This window comes from Thamnophis sirtalis, unplaced genomic scaffold (assembly GCF_051295495.1).
Source record: "Thamnophis sirtalis isolate CommonGarterSnake01/CBP01778 unplaced genomic scaffold, rThaSir2_p1.2 scaffold_2, whole genome shotgun sequence".
NCBI classification, from domain to species: Eukaryota; Metazoa; Chordata; class Lepidosauria; order Squamata; family Natricidae; genus Thamnophis; species Thamnophis sirtalis.
In genome coordinates, this window is record NW_028261382.1 from 79,651,799 (window position 1) to 79,674,046 (window position 22,248).

At 37.8% G+C, this 22,248-nt stretch overlaps 1 protein-coding gene across 1 annotated transcript in view; it reads left to right on the plus strand.

Moving 5' to 3' along the window:
- The window catches only part of LOC106549216 (zinc metalloproteinase-disintegrin-like MTP9), a 36,859-nt gene that overhangs the window by 13,672 nt on the left and 939 nt on the right, over positions 1-22,248 (plus strand). The window contains exons 7-16 of the mRNA XM_087703600.1: positions 3,731-3,793; positions 4,462-4,533; positions 5,522-5,691; positions 6,549-6,633; positions 7,307-7,437; positions 10,007-10,184; positions 16,293-16,382; positions 17,558-17,756; positions 20,336-20,450; positions 21,945-22,068. Of these exons, the coding sequence (XP_087559726.1) occupies positions 3,731-3,793; positions 4,462-4,533; positions 5,522-5,691; positions 6,549-6,633; positions 7,307-7,437; positions 10,007-10,184; positions 16,293-16,382; positions 17,558-17,756; positions 20,336-20,450; positions 21,945-22,068 (1,227 nt within the window). The remainder of the gene's footprint in view (positions 1-3,730; positions 3,794-4,461; positions 4,534-5,521; positions 5,692-6,548; positions 6,634-7,306; positions 7,438-10,006; positions 10,185-16,292; positions 16,383-17,557; positions 17,757-20,335; positions 20,451-21,944; positions 22,069-22,248) is intronic.

Below are 22,248 nucleotides of genomic sequence, written 5' to 3' on the forward strand. Positions count from 1 at the left end.
ATCCTTAATTGGTCCTTTATCTTGAATGTTCTAGCCTCAATGTCTGCTCACTTTATTCAAACTGGATCTTGTGCAGCAGAGTTAAGAAAGTGACAGACAGCAAGTAGAGAAATTGCATTCTAGAACTGGAAAATTGGCCTTGTAGTTCTGTATGCTGAAAAACATGAATACTTTTTCCTAGGGAAAGAAGCAAGTAATACACCCTCACACATGCAGATCTTAGCATGAGTAAACTTCCTGAGTAATTTGGGCATTGTAATGGTGAAATTTAACAATGGAATGCAGGAGGGAAGGACTCTTTCCAGGGGCGGACTGCCGGGGGTTTGCAGGGGTTTGGGAGAACCTCTAGCTAAGATTCTGTGCAGTTTGGAGACCCCCCCCCCCAAATCCCACTCCTAGCTGGTTCCAGGCTCCTCTCTCAGGAGTCCCCACACAGCCATTTTGGATGAAGATAAGTGTAGGGCATGCACAAAGGCTCGGGATGGGCAAAAAACAGGCCTAGCAGAAGTTCAGGAAAGGCAGAAACAGCCTCCAGAGGGCCTCCAGAGCAGGGGAGGCTGTTTTTGCCATCTTGAAGGCTCAAGGAAAGCCTCCAGAGCCCAGTGAGGGAAAAAACGCACCCCCCACCCCTCCATGGTGCAGGAGGCCAACTAGGCCATGTCTACCATGCTCATGCCCACCCAGCAACCAGGGAGAGAACCGTTTGCTAAAATTTTGAAGCCCATCCCTGGCTCTTTGCCAGGAAAATAAGCGGCAGATTAACAATGAGTCCTTGGATTGCAGAAAGAAGCTCAGAAGGGATTCTTTCCCTAAAACTTTCACAGGATGTATCCAATGGTTACACAGAGTGTACTTTAGTTTGGCAAAATTCCTGTCTATAGGAGAGCAGCAATAAAGAAACTATTCTGGGCCTTTAACTATGTTGTTCTTGTTCTTGTTCCTTGTACCCAAGAAGTCTGAAACAATACTTCAGTAATCATTTTAAAATTACATCAAAAGAAAGATATAAATCTTTGACCATTTAGAGTGAATTCTGGGGAGGCAATGTCTGATTGCCTCCCCTTATCTTGTCAATGATGCATAATGTGATATCATTGTAGGCAGGGCCTAATTAGTTCCATAGCAGGACCACATCACCATATTTCTCATATGATTGGTTGAGATCCTTTGTTTGAGAAAGGGGAGGAAAAGTAAGAAAGTCATTGGAGCATCAGGCTGAAAAATAGGTCAAAGAAAGCCATTCCTTCACATGCTTGTTTTCGTTCCTATTAAATTCTGTTCAGAACTAGGTATTCATGTATAAATTTATCTTTAAGTGTCATTATCATAAATTCAAAAACAGATTAATTGGAAGCAAATGCCACACTTTATTTATTTATTTATTTATTTATTTATTTATTTATTTATTTATTTATTTATTTATTTAGTATTGCCCTCTATTTGCCCATTGCGACTCAAGGCAGCTTAGACTCTATAAAGCCACATTTAAAACAATAAAGCTAATAAAAAGAATCAAATAAATTGATATCATAAAATCATAACAAAATCACACCCATCCCCTGTCCCGGCGACAGCAGATCATACAAACTATTTAATGGGCTTCATCCCACTCTGGGTTCCCCTGGCCCACTGGCAAAACCAGGTCTTCAGCGCCTTCCAGAATAGTATTAGAGTGGGGGCCTTCTATTCTCTGGGGGAATGATGTTCCAGAGAGAGGGAGCCCCCATGGAGAAGGTCCTTCTTATGGATCCCACCACGTGTATCTCTTTGGGACCCCCACATTCCATGCTTTCCCGCTTAAATGGATCAGGTAGATGTGACTGGCAAGAGATGGTTTCTCAAATAACCCTATCCCAAGCCATGAAGGGCTTTAAAGGTGATAACCAGCACCTTGAGATTTGAGATTTGAGAAGTTTATTTATATGCCGCCCTTTTCCCTGGGGGGACTCAGGACGTCTTACAACTCGAAAAGGGGGGGGGGAAACAAACATTTAACACGTAGGACAGTACGTCATTAAAAAACACAACATTCATACCATTCGGGTGGGTTACAGTCTTTAGCCCCAGGCCTGACGGGATAGCCAGATTTTGAGGGCTGTGCGGAAGGTCTGGTGGGTGGTGAGGGTACGAATCTCCACGGGGAGATCGTTCCATAGGGTCAGAGCTGCCACCGAGAAGGCTGTCCTCCGCGTAGTTGCCAGTCGACATTGACCGGCAGATGGGACTCGTAGGAGGCCTAATCTATGGGATCTAATAGGTCGAGTGGAGGTGATTGGCAGTAGGCGGTCTCTCAAGTACCCAGATCCACTACCATGAAGGGCTTTATGGGTGACAAGTAGCACCTTGAAGCGTACCCGGAGATCGACAGGTAGCCAGTGCAGCTCGCAGAGGATAGGTGTTATGTGGGTGAAGCGAGGTGCACCCACAATCGCTCGTGCGGCCGCATTCTGGGCCACTGCATTTTGCTCCAACTGGAGTTTCTAGATGCTTTTCAAGGGCATCCCCATGTACACTGCATTGCAATAGTCAAGACAGGAAATGACTAGGGCATGAGTGACTACAAGTAGGGATTGTTGGTCCAGGAAAGGGCATAACTGGCACACAACCCACAGTCGCACAAAGGCCCTCCTGTGCACGATTGCCAACTGCTCTTTGAGCAAGAGTAGTGAGTCCAGGGGAACTCCCATATTATGTAGAGGGTCTGTTTGGACCCTCCCATCTAAGACCAAAAGTGGAAACTCTCTCTGAGCCAACAAACCCCAAGCCAAGAGCCACTTGGTCTTGCCAGGGTTTAGTTGCCAGGGTTCCCCATCCAGCCCCTAACAGCCTCCAGGCACTGTGAAAGGGAGGACACAGCATCACTTAAGTCACCATGGGCTGAGACATACAGCTGAGTATCATCAGCATATTGGTGATACCTCAGTCTATGGTGATAGATTATCTCACCCAACAGCTTCATATAAATGTTGAACAGGAGCGGAGAGAGTACTGAGCCCTGCGGAACCTCACAAAGCAGTGGGCAAGAGCTGGAACTCTCTCTTCCTATCAACACTGACTGAGAGCAGCCACAGAGGAAGGAGGTGAACCAGGATAGCACAAGGCTTCCCACTCCCAACCCCCAAAGCTGCTCCAGGAGAATACCATGGTTGATGGTATCAAAAGAAAGTGGTTTATGTCATGACAAATTTTTTTTAAAGGTGACAAATTTTGTTTCTGCTTGACAATCCATTGCATAATGTAATTTTTCCTCAAAAATTTATCAGCACATTCTCTGCGTTCCCCAACCTTTCCAGCTTTGCAGACTTGCAGGGGGGGGAGAGGGGATGGTTCCACGTGAGCAATGGGGTCATATGTATGCACAGCTCCATGTAATCAGTGGGAACACACACCCACTTGGGCAAATAGAGCATGTCCATCCATGCTTTCTCGCTGCCCATGCAAGTGGAGATGCCCATGCTCATGCCAATGCTCATCTACCACTTCCAAGGCCTGGTAGTGGATTGTGGTCCAGGGGTTGGGGACCCCCCCCCCCTTTAAGTACTAAAATTTAAACAATCTGTCTCCCTATAAATGTCTTCCTCAAAGAGCCAATATTTCTGAAAGGCCAAGTATTTTGACCAGGGACAGGAGTGTAACAAGCAATTTTCTGATTATCTGATGATGACCAAGATTCTTGCTGGCTGCTGAGAGCAACATGTCTGAACAGCCTTTTGTTTATTGTTTCATTTAGCAAGACAGATACTTGCAAGCCCCAAAATACATTGAGTTTTTCATAGTTGTGGACAACAGAATGGTAAGTATCGTGGATATCGTTCTAATTTTTATTCTGCATTCATTTCTGCCTTATTTTAATGTGGGCATTTTTAAAGACATTAACAAACATGCTAACTGGATTTCTCTTAACATGTGCTTCATCATAAACTTTGATGTATTTTTTTGTTATTGGACCCAACCAATATTTACAAAGTTAGGAGACATTTGTGTAAATATACTCTAATTTGCACATTTGTTCTTCCGGGATTCCATCTAAATTTGTTTTTATCCCACACTGGTTAAAAGTTATATAGGTTTCTTTGAAACATTCCTGCACAATTTCTATATCCAAGTTGACAACACATGAACAATAAGATGTCTAGTGGAGAATGCTTGGTATGTTACACTTCTCTAAACATGGAAATATGGTATCCAATTTAGGAAAGCATCTCAGTAGGCTAACCAAAAGTTTCTCCAACCAGGAGGAGAGCACAAGTATGTTGCTGAACTGTTAATAATCTTAATATATTAATGGCATAAATGAATATTAAAAATCAACAGAAAACAATTATTTGGACTGCTTGGATAAAAATATTTTTGTCTGAATCAATAAATGCAATGATCCTTTCACTGTTATGTTCTTCTTCCTTCACACCATTCTTCCTATAATTATGATCTCATCTTAACTTTTTTTTGTCTTTTCTGTAGTACATGAAATACAACAGCGATTTAACTGTTATAAACACAAGAGTATATGAACTTGTCAACACTTTAAATATGGTAAGAGGACATGGCAAAAATTATTTCACTTCTTGGATTTAAACTTCTCTCAGGCCCTTCCCAGATTTTCACTGTGTTCACATAACACACTTAACCAGATAAAGTTAAGTGTGTGATGTATTTACCTTAAGTAAGGTAAAGAGAGCTAGGAGATGGACTTCTATAAGAATGCTAGCCTTTGGGGCTTCGAGTGAAGAAAAAAGAGATCATTTGGCCAGCATGATGATTCAGCATGTAAGGCCATCCCAAAAAATGGGTTAATTCAGTAACTAGGTTAATAAGCCTATTATGTGAATACAGCCACTATGTTGAGAGGTTGCAAATCCAAAAGTGTTGCAAGAATACAGTCAGAACAGCACCTGTAGCTGGATTCTTTGAAGGCTGTGGTTAATGGTTCTGAACTTGGACATTAGAAAGAGATGGACAAAGTCAGCCAATAGATTGTGAAACTGATCCCTGAGAAGAATCCTGGAGAGAGGAACTCAATTTAAGTTGGATTGTGGTACCTAGGAGGAGATACACTCATATTGTAGTGTCCTATTTGCCTTCTTTACATTTTCACTGTTGATGATCTTTTGGAATCTGGGAGACAACAAGAAGATCAATGAGCCAACTATCCCTTTAGTCCTCCTCCTCTTCTATTCCTGATTACAGAGAATAATCCCCTGCTCCTTTTTTCATTTTATTTATTTCTCCTGCTTAATGTACATTATAGAGTCCATAGTGCTGTCAGAGCTTGGTGGTTTCCTTGCCGACATTTAATTATCTGACTAAATAACTTACTTGAGTAAGCAAAGCAACAAACTCAGAGAACACCAAGGATTCCACAATTCAGCCTTGAGCTACAGAGATGTTTCCTCTATTGATGCCTAGATTTTTTTTCTTCACCTGCCCTTAGACGCCAATGTCAGTTGCTTTTTAATCTTGAAAGGTTTCTCAGGGTTTATTTGTATTTGAGTTTCTAATTGTTGCCATGTCCACCTGACAGATGTTGAGACCTTTGAAAATTTATGTAGCACTGATTGGCATAGAAACTTGGACCGACGAAGATAAGATTAACGTGACGGAATCAAACGATGCCACTTTGGTATCATTTGAAACATGGAGAGAAACAGATTTGCTGCCACGCAAATGGAATGATAATGCTCAATTACTCACGTACGTCTCATTGTGGGGAAAGGGGGATGGGTGTCTGTGAGTGGAGGATTATGGAAAGTTTACTGCTTATACAGTTTTTCCACTCTATGCTGCGTACTTTAAACTATATGTGAACTATATCTCTGGGTCAAAGTGAACTATTATTTTTTTTGTAGATGAGAGCTGGTTTTGAGAAGTCCTTGAATTATTGCAGGTCAAAACCTTAGCTTGATTTCATTACACTTGGATTTAAAATTGAAACTCAAATGCAATAGCAATAGCAGTGGACTTATATACCGCTTCATAGGCCTTTCAGGCCTCTCTAAGCGGTTTACAGAGAGTCAGCATATTGCCCCCAACAATCTGGGTCCTCATTTTACCCACCTCGGAAGGATGGAAGGCTGAGTCAACCCTGAGCCGGTGAGATTTGAACCGCTGACCTGCTGATCTAGCAGTAGCCTGCAGTGCTGCATTTTAACCACTGCGCCACCTTGGCTCTTATTCTGCAATGCTTATTCTGCAATGCTTTAACTGTACTTACACATATATTTTTCATTCAATTGTGTAATGTTTTGGTTCCAATTCTGCATCAAGTAAATGAATGTGTACATCACACAACAGATAAACCAAGAATAAATTAGAATAATAAAATACCAAATCTATTTATAAATGGACACGTTTGTTGTCTTATTTCTATAAGATATTGGGCAAATAACAATTGTGCTGTGAGCAATCCTATAGGATACGGGCATAAGACGTTGGTCTTATGAAATATGTTAGGGGCTAAATGGAGGGCAGATCTAAGTGCAAGGGAGAATATTAAGACTACATAATGTGCTTCTATCTTCTATAAAAATAATCCCCTTTCTTTCTTATAGGGGCATTGACTTCAGTGGAAGAACTCTAGGATATGCTCCCGTGGGCAGCCTCTGCCTTCCAAAGGAATCTGTAGCAATTATTCAGGTTAGTAGAAAGGTTACCTGTTACCTATTTGTACTCAAGTGAAAACTCATATACAGTCATAATTTCCTTACAAATAAAGAGTCTTCTTATTTTTGATCCACATCATTTTCATCCATCTTTATATGCAGATTTGACATCTCCGGGGCCTGCCTCAATTGATGGCATTTTGGCACAATGCATTCTAGACACGTAGAGTGAGCTTTTTGTATGCCAATATACTATCATGTTTCTGGATCAGAAGAAATCAAACTGTACTCAATTTTTTTATTTAAAAAGAGCAACTCATTCTTAAGTGTGTTTATGGCTTCAGCCTTCAATATTCTGAAAATACTAAGTTGCACAAAAACCGCTGAATATTTTTGGACTGAAGTTGCCTGTAAGTTTTAATAACTAAATGAATGCAGACAGCAAATGGATGGATAGGTTTTGATCTTCTCCTGTGCTGTTGCTTCAGGGCTTTAAAGTTTTCTTCTGGATGTATTTGTGTATGTTCTCAGTCTTGGTGGGCATACATGCATTCAGAAGAGTTAGCTAGAGGAATTCTGAGATGATATCCTCAACTCAAAATTTTTCACTTAATCACCAATTTTACACACTTAGTATTAATAATAATTGGATTTACTTTCAGTTTCTTGGCAGACTAACAACAAAAAAAGTATTCTCTTTTCCTTAGGATCATACCCAAGAAACACGTTTGATTGCAGCTACAATGGTCCATGAGTTGGGTCATAATCTGGGCATGAATCATGACACAAAGACCTGTAAATGTCCTGCTAAAACATGCATTATGATTCCGACACTAACGTAAGATTGAGGAATACTTTTAATGTCTTTCCAATTAAATTATTTTTAAATACTTGGAATTAATTGTGAAATTAAATATACTGAGGACTTACAAAAATGAAATAGGGAGTTATTAAAAAAGAGAGTTTGGCTCATTTGTGTGTCACTTTACTATGTGTAGTTAAAATGTGTCATATTTAAAAAGGTAAAACTGCTCTCAACAATTGAATAGCAACACAAGAGTTTAAAGGAACAGAATAGGAAGCATAGCCCAAGAAACAAAATATCTGTGATGGATAACAGAGGAAAGCAGGTTAGACATTAAAGACTTTCCACAATAGGAAGCAGAGGAGGGGGGGGGTATTCTGAACCATGCAACAGCAGAAAGAAAGAGATAAATTACTGTCATTGGGGTTTTCCTGCCTCACCCCTTATCTTCTATGTTACATTTCTGCCATATATTGCATTCTTCTGAAACCAACAACATACAGGTAGCCATTGACTTACAACCATTTGTTTATCAATCATTTGAAGTAACAATGGCATTAAAATCAGTGACTTATGACTGGTCCTCACAGTTACAGCCGTCACAGTCTCCCTTCAGTCACAGAATCAAAATTTTGGCAATTGGAGACATCAGTATGTATTTACGGTGGTTGTAGCATCCTGCGTTCATGTAATCCTTCTTTGTGACTTTCCCATCTGTCTTTCCATATGCAAAGCCAGTGGAGCAAGCTGGAGCCCCTTAATGATTGTGTGATTCACTTAACAGAGTTGCAAAACTGGTTATAAAACTGAGCATGACCCACTTAACCACTGGCTTGCCTTGCAATGGAAATTCTGTGGTACTAAGTCAAGGACTAGAAATATTTTGTTCCAGGTCCATGTTTAGCCTTTGCTTCATCAAGAGGAAAAAGGAAAAGGAAAAAGGAAGCAAAAGTAATTGAAGGAATCTTCTCAGCAATTGTCTATTGCAAAACTCCCCATAACTTTTGTGTAACAGTTTTGTAGCCTTGGTGAGCATGCCCCCTATTGATCACTTTCTGTTCTTCTGCTAAAGCCCTAGGTTAGCAATGGCAAACCTTTTTCAGCTCTTGTGCCAAAAGTGGGAGGAGTGCAGGGGAAGTCGTGAATGGGCGTGCCACACCCATAATGCTATGCACATGACTCCAGTGTGCATGCACGCATGACCAACGCTCTCCCCCATTTTTGGCATGCTTTTTCGCCCTCCCCAGGCTCCAGAGGCTTTATAGGAGTTTGGGGAGAGTGAAAACAGCCCCACCCCACCCCCGGAGGCCCTCGGTTTGCTCATAGGATCATTTTTTGCCCTCCAGAGCCTTCAGGGAAGCCTCCTGAAGGCTCCGGAGGACTAAAATGGGCCTACAAGAAAACCAAAAGTCCATTCCCGAATTTCTGGTTTGCCCGTAGGGCCTGTTTTTTGTGCTCCAGACGCTTCCTGAAGCTTCTGGGGGCAAAAAATGGCCTCAAAATAAGGCTAAAGTCAGCTGGCCAGCACATACATGTGAGCTGGCCACCTGAAAGGGCAACGCCTTGCGTGCCCTGATAAATGGCTCCATGTGCCACCTGTGGCACGCATGCTATAGGTTCGCCATCACAGCCCTACGACCTCCTTGTCTCATATTTCATGCAATGGCAATGAGGTCAGGAAGTGTAGAGAATGCTATGTAGCCTTTCCCATACTTACTGAAGGATTTCTGGGCATCATGGTTACTTTATAATATTTCTAGACACTTCATGGTGTTTTGTACAGAAGACCTTGCTTAGAAAACAATGTTGCTTCAATGAATGCCACGAAATCAGTCTGGTGCAATTTTGACCTTGAAAGAAGACCATCTTGTCTATTTAATGACCACCTGTGGATTGTCTTTGTGTTCTTGTTTTCAGCCCCTAACCTGAGGGCCAATGATTATATTCCTATTTTGTATTAACATTAGGAAGGTGTTTGGGTGGGCTTATGATAACATGTTTGCATCCATTTAAGTATACAGTTTCAGAGGTCAGTGTGACACCGCTGATATTATGACCTTTACAACAAAAGAAATAATCAATGAATGGTTTAAGGCAAATAGAGAGTTAGTATACTTGGCTCTTCAATTGCCTCAAAGTATTCATTGCTATAAAAAGTACTCTCTCTCCAAAAGAAGAAAAGAAAAACAAAACTCCACCTGTTTTCCCTTCAATTATATTATTGTCCTTCCACAGAGAGGCTGACTAAAAATGAAAATGAAAGGCAGCTCATTCAAACACAAGAAGACGCTCAATCAACTAATATCCCATTGTGTTGTCATTGAAAATGTATTTGGTTAAAAAAGAAAAGAAAATTGGTGGAAATAAAACTGAGGGAGCATAAACTGGGAGTAAGATCAAGGAAACAAATATTTCTCTTAGTCATTTTGTTAGCTTTAGGGAAAAGAATCACTAACAAATCACTTTGTTAGCTTTAGAGAAAAAAAATCACTGTATTTCTTCATTAGTCATCCCTTTTCCATCTTATATGCTTTTGCTATGAATTCTGTTCCTAGTTCAGATGTGGATGATGTCCTAAACTTATTTTATTTCATCTCTACAGTGATGAACCTGTCTATTACTTCAGCTCTTGTAGTATTCAGCAACATCAGAGATATCTTATTAATAACAGACCACAATGCATTCTCAACCAACCCTTGAGCACAGATATTGTTGCACCTGCAGTTTGTGGAAATTACTTACTGGAGGTGGGAGAAGACTGTGACTGTGGCTCTCCTCAGGTAAATTTTCTTTTTAATCAAAAAGAGTGATTTGAAAATTTTTCTCAAAAATGGGAATCCTTGAAAAATCATCTGGCTTTCTAAGTAGTTTGAGCCATCCAATAGGTTGGTTTGTGAATGGCATATGTTTGTGCCCTTTATATACATGCATATATGTTGTGGTTTCTTGGATTTGGGGAACCAGTTGTGGAGGAATAAAGAACTGGTATCTCACTACCAGTTGGGGAAGACATTGTATTTTTAAACATGGGTAATTTACCTCTCCAACAAAATCCTTCCCTACTAAAAACCCCTATTTTGTTGACATGGACAGATTATCCGTCCCACTATTTTCTTGAACTACTTCCTCCTAAAACATATGATCTTTAATCTATGCTCTGATCCCTAATAATATTTTAATAGGAACTGCAATTTACTGAAGCATTCTCTTTGTATTGTTTTTTTATTATATATTTTTATTTTTTAAAATAAACATAAACAAACAAAACACATAACATAAAAAAAATCTTCCATTGCATACAGTGTGTCGATTTGTTACAAGGTTGTTTTTTTTAAAAAAAAAATTTTGTTACATAAACAACACATACCCACAACAGTGGGGGAAAAAAACAAAGCAAAAAAGAACAAGAAACAAAACAGAGAAGAAGAAAAAACCATCATCACATATAGCATGTCATTTGGTTACAGGTGTTTTAACATTTATCATTCTTATACATTTAATAGGTATAATTTAGTATCATTTCTTATTCTCTTACCTTTACTAGTTTATCCTAAGTATATTTCCTCCCACAAACACACTTTGTATATACACAACAATTAAAAAAGTAAAACACACACTCACAGAAAAAAAACAAGTATATGTTATAAAAAAGTATATCAGCTGGTTACAACAGGTTTTTGTGCATCTCTTCCATTAATTCATATTAATTCAAATATCTTAACTCAAATGTTTACTATATTAACATCATCATACCTCCACTTTTAATTGACTACAGTTATTTAAACATCCTTCATCCTTAACTATACCAAAGATTTAATCCATAACCACATGCTGGCATTTCATTTACTTATTTATAAAATCCTCCATTATCAAATCTTCATCCATAATATTTAATATCAAAAATTTCATCCTCCATGTATATAATTTATTATCATTCTCCTTTCTTTATTTAATTATATCCTATATCATAGCATTTTCCCCCTATTAGTTAAGATTTAACTTTATATAGATATAGTTTTATTTTATTTTTTTTATAATAATTATTATTGTGATTAATAACCTTTATATATAATCCAAAGATATTTCTAACCTTCCCTTCTCATATGCAATTATTATTTATCATAGAAACTCAACATTATATACATTACTATCATTATCAATTATTATTCAACTATACCTATTACAAATGAATTTAACAAGGTTTAGCTAATTTTAAATTATACTCTTCCATCTATCAGCCTGTGTCTCTCCAGTAACAGAACAGCCTTAAATCTGTTGCCATTCGTAGGTCCAGTTCTCCAAACATCTTTATGAGCAAGTCCATATGAAGAAATCTTTGTACCTTTTTGTTTATGGTGCCTCTCATATAATGCTGCTGCCCTCTTTTTATTTCCTTTATCAGCTTGTCTTTAATTCTCAGTGGTGGTATCAAATGTTTTGCAGATGGTATTTCATAAAGTATGAATTCTTTAATGCTTCTCACTCCTCCTGCGCCCTGTCTTTTGAAGTAAATCTTCTGTGTGGCTGCTTCCCCTTCAGACATTCCATCTTTTTCTCCCTCAGAAGTAAACCAGTTGCCCCGAATATCAGCAAATTGAGAATCTTTATCTCTGACATCCTTAGTTTGTATTTGAAGAACATTCTCAGTTTTTTCCTCGTATTTTGTTGCTAAAAACACCAAATAATCCAATTTTCTCTCAATTCTATCTTGTGTGGCAGATAATTTCTGTAGTGCTGAAAAAATCATTTGAATAGACGCTTGAATAGACGCCATGTTTGTACGCAGTTAGTATTTTTTCTTGAGAGCTCTGAGGTATTTGCAAATAAAAGCAGGCTGGGAGCTGTGCAATCTTATCAGATCTTAGACCAACACAGCCAAGCAATAAAAGTGTCAAGTTGTAAACAACCAAATTATAGTGAATTGGTTTACAGCCCGTTTGCAGAGGATCAGAGGAGATGTTGGAGTAATCTATCCTTTGTCCATGTGAATAACATTTAAAACATTTAAAAGGTAGGATAACCACCATCCAAAAACCAATAAAAAGATCAAAATCGCCTCTAGAGTCTTCTGTTCTTTAATTTAAATTAGCTTGAATTTTTAGGCGGACTGTTTTTCTCTGAGTAATAAAATAATCTTACCAGCTGGAAACACTTTCAACATTCTTTAGGGCTGTCTGCAGTTTCAGTTAGCCTTATGGCTAATCCGAAGGTCACTGGCAAAGGAGGTTATTTTCCAGGTCCCCAGAGACTTTGCAAACATCTCTGGGACCACTGGATCTCCTCCTACCTTTCACTGTCTCTCCGGGACAGCTTGGGTCAAAAAAGGGACCATCCAAATGCTTCGGAATAGAGGAGTTTCAGGAGTAGCCTGAAAGTCCGTCTTCTCACTGCTAAGCCCCACCTTCTTCCGATTAGTTACAAGGTTTTTGTGCATTCTTTCCATAGTCATCCCTTAAATTTTATATAAAGTCACATATTGTCAATCAAGTATATTTGTATACATTATTATTACAGTACTTCATTTGTTTGACTGTCATTATTATTTCTTCATTTTAAACAAGGTATGCTAAATATGAGTTTATTTATATTATAATAATTTGTTACATCATCTTCAATGTATCCAATATTAAGATATGTATGTATGTATGTATGTATGTATGTATGTGTGTGTGTGTACACATACATACATACATACATACATACATACATACATACATATATATCTTAATATTGGATACATTGAAGATGATGTAACAAATTATAAAACATTATATATATATATATATATATATATATATATATATATATATATATATATATATATATATATATATATATATATATATATATATATATATATATATATATATATATATATATAATGTTTTTTTATTTGTGCTGATAAATGAATAAAGGGAGACTAGTATAGATCTATTTCAAGCTATTTAGCTCTCATCAGCTATCCATACCCTTACTGGGATTTGAACCTGGGCTACATTACATACTAGGCAGACATCTTAGCCATTAGGCCACAGGCTCTTATCCGTTATCAGCGAAGCCAGGGTGAAAGGTATCTATTAGATTTTTACAACCCCTGGTAAGCCCCAATTATGGGAGGAAGTTAACTGCTTCCATCATCTGTCAATCGGCTCGTCACAAGAGTCCATCACGACAGAAACCCAATATTTTTACTGTTGCCTTTGTTATATTTGTGTTTTCTTTAATTTGTGCTGATAAATAAATATATTTAAAATGGAATATATATATTCCATTTTAAATCATTCAATTATTTTGGTGTTGGTAACATTCTCTAATAAATTTACAATTCCATATCATCTTTTTTTTAATCTAACCACTAATGAAATAGATCCCATGTCCTATAAAATTGTTTATCTTCTTGTTCTCTAATTTCATATGTCACCTTACTCATTTTCACACATTCCATTGCTCATATCATCAATCTAATATATATGCATACAATTATTATGATTATTAAACATTCATTGCATATAGCTATTATTACATCCTTTTTCTGTGAAGAAAACTAAATTTAAAGTAAATTTATATTATGACATTTCATTACATCATCCTGGACTCATCCAATGGTGTTACATCTTTGTATTCTATTCTATATAGAATTGTTTATCTTTTATTTTAAAAAGGCTTTCCCACATCATCTCTATGGTCCTCATTTACAGCTTATATAAAATTCCATATATCAATCTAGTATATATAAATGCATTATTATCATTATTAATCATTTATTTGACTATAACTATTTTTACTTTTTCTTATACATAATAATCTAGGTTTAACTAAGTTTAACTTAATTTTATTGTGATATTTCATTTCATCATCCTGTATCCCTCCAGTAGTAGTGTAGTCCAATATCTCTTGCCATTTGTAAAATCTATATTCTAGGGGTTTTCTTGATAAGTCTTGTGTGAACTGCTCTTGGCAACTTGTTGTTCATTGCATATTTTGTAAAGACTTGAAACCCTCCATCTGTTCCTTTCATCCGCTTGCCTTTGATTATCCCTCGTGCTTCTGCCAAAGATACTTTCATTGTTTCTGCCAAGTTTTCTACCCTTTCTTCATCTGTGTTTTGTAGCATGAGATAGAGATCCAGTTCATCTACCTCTCCTTTCAGTATTCCATATGTATCATTTCCCTCTACTCTCGGTTTGCTGTCAGTATCAACAATTTTCTTGTCACTTTGTTCATATTTCTCTACAATTTTTTGAGGTCTATCTTCAAGTTTCATCACTGTTTCATCAATATCCTCAACTCTTCCCTCCATTCTTTCTATTCTTTGTTCTATAATCCCCAGATTCTTTTCAATTCTTTCTGTGCTTATTAGGACTTTTTGAATTTCTAGCATAATTCTTTGCAAAGTTATTTCCTCTTCTTGTTCATATTGCAACATTTTTCCAGGTTGTAAACACTGCCACTAGGACATCCAAGGCATTTTACTAGGTTTCAAATAAATTCACTATAATATTTCAAGTCAAGGCTTTCTCTTTACTGCAGTCCAGCTACTGATAATATTCCAGAAGATCACCTGTGTAAACAAACTGTACTCTTCCTTCTGTTATTTCAATAAACAAATTCTGAAGCCTTGAAGCATGAGATATACAGTACATCAAATATTTTTAAAAAAACAATATTTCCAAGCCTCCTGACTCCAGATAGCAGTGTTACTTCTTTTTCCTCTGCTTTTAGCTCTCTATTTAAGCTTTCTTTGGGTTAAGAAAAAAATGGTTAAAAAGGACGATCCTGCCATGCGTTGAAGAAAAGATAAGAAAGGAATCCTTAATCCACAAATACAAAAAATGGGGAAAAATAGAAGAAGAAGGGGAAAAGAGGCCAGCCCAACTGAAAAAGTAAGAGGCATTTGTGAAAATTTCATCCTTAAAAAGGAAACAATGTTAAAGAAAAAAAGATAACACAATAGTTTTAGTTCAGGCTGATCTGCTGCTTACTCTCTTCTGTCTTCAATTTTAACTTTATTCTAAATCTTTTTGGTTGTTCTCTAAAAGTAAATCTCACCAATTCCGACACACACTCTCTCCTGCTCAGCTTCTGTTCAGGGGTCTGTCCCAATGTTGTGCAGCTTAAAAATGGCTGCTTCTCTTGTAGATGGCAAAAATAGCTTTCTCCTGGATTGATCAGGGACTTTGCAATGTCCCCGAGATCAGCAGGACATGGTCTTCTCTATCACCATCTCATCAGGACGGTTTAGGTCTAAAAGGATTGTCCAGTAACAGAGATATCAACAACAATCCTGGAGCTCCAAGATTGCATGTTGTGATGTAGCTCAGTCAGTCCCGCCTCTCCCTCTTTGCATTGTTAAATAAACATATAATGGTTTGTAAGAATGTCCCCGAAAGACAAAAGGAGGAAGAAAAATCTACTCAAGGCAAACATCTCAAAAGGAACACCTCCCACCCATTCTTTTGGTCCATAAAAATGAGAGGATAGAAATGTTCATTCAGTATTTAAAGATTCTGCTACTGTAACCTTACAATAAAGGTAGTGTTCATATTCATGGTTGGTGCTTCTTCTCTAGACTCCCTCCAAGGCTGGCATGAAGATTACAAAATCCCTCATGAATAAGAAAGGAATGGGGGCTCAATTGGGAGATGGGGATATTTTTATTTGTTTTATTCCTTTCACATAGGCAATATCAGATAATTCTGCTTCACGTAGATATGCCATCAACCGTTTACAATAAAAAAACGTTTGTGCATTTGTTAGCTTGAACCCATAACAGGGAAACCATCACAGACATATCTTTTTCCTTCGCAGTTATCCTCTTCAAAATAGACCAATTAAAAAAGATCAGGCTGAGAAGTGTATGACATCATTTGATACAATTTGGTTTTCAGGATTGTCAAAATGCCTGCTGCGATGCTGCAACTTGTAAGCTGAGACCTGGGGCACAGTGTGACTTTGAAGAGTGTTGCGAGCAATGCAGAGTAAGACTTCTTTATTTTTAACACTCAAGAGCGATTTTACCCTGCTCCATATTAGCCATATAAAAATTTAATATCTCTTGGCTGTTTACTATGATCAAAACATTTTAACCTATTCCTATCCCCTCTTCCAGCTTTTTTGACCCTTATGAACATATCCATAGGGAGGATAATGTAACAAAATTTCAGCCTTGTCTCGATCAAAAATGCACTGCATGTTAAATCATGTCTCTGGAAAAAAAAATGTTCTTTGACTGAGTTTGCACGGAATTCCAATTTAAATAAGGGTGGCCAATGTTTGAGATTGATGCCCTAACTTGGTTTCTGACTTTCTGGAAGATTATAAGATGAGGGTGTCAAACTGGTGGCCCCTGGGCCAGATGTATCATGCACAGGCCATGCCCACCCCAGCTCCGCAAATGGGAAAAACATAATTAAATGCCACATGATGGCAATGTGATGTGGAGAGTTTGATACTCGTGTTCTAAGAGGTTCCTGGTAATGCTGTGACATTTTTCTCTCAGAGAATTTCTGGATGGAAATAAGTGCAGGAGACGTCTGGAAATAAAAATTGCTTTCCCCCCCCCTTGAGTTCTCTACCTGTTCTCTAAAGTTCTAAATTCAGTTATTTTGGTGGCACGTTCTGGAGCTGCTACAGAGCCATGAAGAGAGAGGTGCAAGTTCCTTCTATATGGGATCCCAGTTGACTCTGCAATGAACCTTTTGAGCAGAGGGGCCCAAAACATTTTGTTCTTTCCATATTTTCATCACAAGACTAGATTCACAGCAAGAGAAGGCAGCCACATTTTTTTTCAACACATCAGAAAATTCTATGGATGCCTTTTTCCATCAAAGGAAATAAAAATATATCATGAGAAGTTCAGCAATTAGCATTTGGCTGCTTTTTCATGGAATTCTAATTGATTTTCATTCTATGGTCAGCCAATGTAGAATTTTCTTTCAGTAATTGAGCTTTTCATGGCAACCATTTTCTCATAACAAATAAGACAGAGTAGTACGTCTAGGCACTACCCAAAATTGTAACAGGGCAAGGATGCCTTGTTTGGTAATCCTCAAGACAGCTGAAGAGGAGGTTATGAAATGTTTTGTGAATCATGGTTTGGCTCTTTGATCCCTAAAGAGTCAAAGCTGGGAGTATTTTTCATTCTCAACCACAGTTTAAGGGAGCAGAAGCAGAATGCCGGAAAGCAAGGGATGACTGTGACATGCCTGAATTCTGCACTGGCCGATCTGCTGAATGTCCCGCCGATCACCTCCATGAGAATGGACATCCATGCCAAAACAACTCGGGTTACTGCTACAATGGAAAATGTCCCACCTTGGTAAACCAATGTGTTACTTTGTTCCGTAATCCAAGTAAGTCAACTTTAGGATTCAGAATAATTTTATTGTAAAAGACTAAGTCAGTCACTGCATAATCAAAGATTTTCTCATTTGTATCCATAGTAAATCATGATTGCATATAACAGAGTAAGAAGGAGCCTTGGGGGTCTTCTAGTCCAACTCCCTGCTCAAGTAGGAAACCTTATACAATTTCCCATCTCTTCTTTAAAAATCTCCAGTGTTGGAGCACCTACAATTTCTGAGGGTTTTGTACAGATGAATTAATTTTTCAAGATGAAGTTCTTTCTTTGGAGGCTTTAGAGCCCAGCTCTCCAGATCCTTTGGTTTAAAGCTCCAGTCATCCCTAGGGAACATGGCCAATGGTCCAAGATGATGGCAGTTGTAGTCAAGAAATCTGGAAAGACTGACTTTGGGGAAAGAGTCTTTTGTGGGTTGTGGATACATTCCCAAATTGGACAAAGATATGAGCCAATCTCAATGAGAGATAATGTAAATTGATTATGGAACTGTGTGCTAAGAATATTCAAACCTCAGGATTAAAATTTTCTTTACATTTGGCACAATAATTTGGCACAAGAAACAGATCTTGGGGAATGTGATTTTTGTCACTCTTCACTCCTGACTTTCAGACTATTCACAAAGTGTTCAGCATGGTTTTATGTTGAAAAAGGAAACTGAAAATAAGTCCCCTTGTTCATATAAGGTAGATAGTTTTCAATAAGCATGGAGATTTATCTTGGCCATAGATCAATAGTGCACTGAGGCTTTGCATATAGAAAGCCCAAATACAGGTTCATTAATTAAAAGAATCAGAATTAACAGAATAACTGAGTTGGAAGGAACCTTGGAGGTCTTCTAGCCCAACCCCCTGATCAAGAGGGAAACTGTATAGCATTTCCAATCTAAACGTTTCCAGTGTTGAAGCACCCACAACTTCTGAAAGCAAGCCATTCCACTAATTAATTGTTCTGTTAGGAAATTTCTCCTTATTTCTAGGTTAGTTTGCTCCTTGATTAGCTTCCATTCGTTGGTCTTGTTCTCCCTTCAGGTGTTTGGAAAATAGCTTGACTCCATCATCTTTCTGGCAGTCCCTTAAATATTGGAACACTACTATCATGTCACCTCTAGTCCTTCTTTTCATTAAACTAGACATATCCAATTTGTGCCACTGTTCTTCATATGTTTTAGCCTCCAATCCACTAATCATATTTGCTGCTTTTCTCCATATTCTTTGTAGAATTTCAACATTTTTTAATATTGTGGCGAACAAAACTGGATGCAATATTCCAAATGTGGTGTTGCCAAAGCATTATAAAGTAATACTAACACTTCACATAATCTTGATGTTATCCCTCTGTTAATGTAGACTAGGACTGTGTTGGATTTTTGGCAGTTGCAGCAAACTGCTGGCACATATTTAAGTGGCTGTCCACTAAGGACTCCAAGATCCCTCTTATAGTTATAGTATAGAGCCAGGTATCACCTATTCTTTACCTGTGATTTGATTTTTCTTGCCTATATATAAAACTTTTTAAAAACTTTTTTCACCATTGAATTTATTTCATTAGATAGGGTATCTCTAGTTGAAATCTCTCGAGATCCTTCTGGATCTTAGGCCTATCTTCTGGAGTGATGGCTATTCCTTTCAGCTAGTCATTGTCTGTAAATTTGATGAGTTCCCTTCTATCCCTTTCTCTAAATTGTTTATGAAGGTTCAGATGACATGTGATGGTGACTGGAAATCTGAATTCCAAATCAGAACATTGTTCCACTTGCATAATCAATTGATCCATTGGATTTATGCAGGATGTGATTTAGACAATAAATGGACACTTGCTGGATTATTTCCATTGCTTTGAAAATGGAAATCTCAGTTCAAACAAAGAAATCTTTATTTTGGTCAGTTAAATAGCATAACATGATGTAACATTCCAATGAATGATAATAGCTCAATCTTTTGCAAGAATTCCAGCTATATTCAAAAAGACTTATACCCAGGAATTGACAGGCCTCAAATCAAGAATGACACAGGATAATTCTTCCAAGCTGAGTTCTTTCTTCTTTCACTCTTGTAAACAAAATCTTGCTGTAAATGATTAGGGAGGAGCTGTCTTCACACACTTTCTCTCACATGTAATATCTGGGGTGTCTGAATTGCCTCTTACTCATCTGGACTGCACCCCCTCGCACCCAGGAATCCCCCATCTAACTGCATTACTGCAAAGGGATATTTCTACAACAGTGTTAAAGTTGGAAAATGGAGAATGAGCACAAAGAGGAATGCAGCTGCATTCAGATTTGCCTCCAGCCATTGATTTTCTGCATGATGTTCTGCAAGTGGCATAAAAGTGGCTTCAGCTTTTATGCCCATAAAATTCAATAAGCAAGTTTAATGTAGCACTGTATCAGATAGAGACTGAATCAGGCATAATGAGGATTAAATAAATAATGGGTTACAAAATAATAGGTTACAAATAAACAAATATTAACTATAGTTTCTTTAATCCTCTGGGATCTCCTAAGCCTTTGTTTATCCTGCTGGCATGTTACACACTCAGATATTTGTCTTGGTTTCTCACTCCCTCTTGCAGATATGACTGTGGGTTCAGATGAATGTTTTGAGAATAACCAATCACCAGTGAATGAGGAGAATCAGGCTGGCTACTGCAGAAGGGAAAATGGTGTAAAGATTCCATGTGAACCACAGTAAGCAATCTAAATCATTTCCTTCTATGATGATGATATAAGGATAATAAGAAATGTTTTAGGGTCCACATCTGTGGGAATTTGATTCTGCCATCTGGCTAAAACCGTAGAAATGTGAATAAATTTCTGAATGGCTAATTTTCTTTGTTTTCTATCTTGGGAAACTGCCTTTTAAAAGATTGTGTCAGAAATGACAGATAGTTTTTGACTTACAACCATTCATTCAATGACTTCCAAGAAGTGACTTACAACTAGCCCTTGCACTTACAATTGTTGCAGCATTCCTATAGTCATGTGACCAAATTTTGGGTGCTTGGCAACTAATATATATTTATGAGTACACCAGTGTCCCAAGATCACATGTTCATCATTTGTGACCTTCCAGCCAGCTTCCAAAAAATCAAAGACAACTGGGGGGTAGAGGGGGATCACATTTGCTTAATAGCCATGTGTTTTATTTAGCAATTGTAGTGATTCACTTAACAACCATGCCAAAAAGGGTGCAGCTCACCTACCAAGAGCCTTGTTCAGAAATGGAAATTCTTCACACATTTGTGGTCATAAGTCAAAGACTTATAAATCATGATTTAGAAATCACAATGGCCAAATTTGCACCACATGTTGAACCCAAACTAAGCAATAAGCCACATTATCTTTTAGTCATGTGTATAAATCCAGATTCTCCTTTTGGCTCTTACACAAACAGACAGACCTCTGTACCATTGTTTTTTTGTTAAAACACGGGGACCTTTTATTTTATACATTCCTATTTCAACCTTTATTCACCTTTACTCATATATTTTTATTAGATTGAAATGGAATAATAACTATTTTTCAGGACAATTTTCCCTTTCCAATGTTTAGTGCAGTTGCCCCAGTCTTTAGATTTCAACTCCCATCATCCTCTGTCCTCCACTGATCAGAGATTATGAGAATTTTAGGCTAGAGATCTGGAAAATCTCTAAAGTCTCCTAAATCTGCTTTAAGGGTTTTCCAGATGGATAATGGATGCATTACTTGCTCTTAAGATTAGAATTCTGAGTCAACCATCTTCATCCTTAAAAACAGGGAAATCACAGTGAGCCGGTTGGAGATACAGGAACTGTGATCTCCAAAACCTGAAACCTTGTGAGATTTTTCAGTTATGTGTCGGGGCAACTAGTTCCTATTAACGTCTGGTTTTCCATTTCTAATTAAACAAAAACACATAAAGGTTAACCCAAGATCAAGATTGTTAGCACAGTCACTCATGTCCTGGTCCTAGCTGGACTACTGCATAGGGCTACCCTTGCAGCGCATTTGGAAGCTACAACTGGTACAAAAGGCAATGATGCTGACAATGCTGGAGACCCCTGACAGATGGCATATATGACACCATTGTTACACAAGCTGCACAGGTTGCCAGTTTGCTTTTGGGCCCAATTCCAGCAGTTGGTCATTACTTTTAAAGCCCTTCATGATATGGGTCCAATTAATTCACTGTTTCCTTTTCAGGGATATAAAGTGTGGCAGGTTATACTGCTCAACAGTAAACACCACATTTTGCATACTCCGCTATTTTGCAAATAGGCCAGATGATGGAATGGTTGAACCTGGAACAAAATGTGGAGATAGAAAGGTTAGTAAAAGATTACCTCTAATCTATGTGCTCAGATTCCAAGGGTTGATCACTATAAGTGTCATAATGGATTTTGCTGAAAGTTGGTTTAGGTTTTCCAAGCTACAATGAATGTACACAGAAGAAAAAGTATCTCTCTAGCCTTCTTTGGGTTTTCTTATTCTTTTGTTTTTCTTTCAA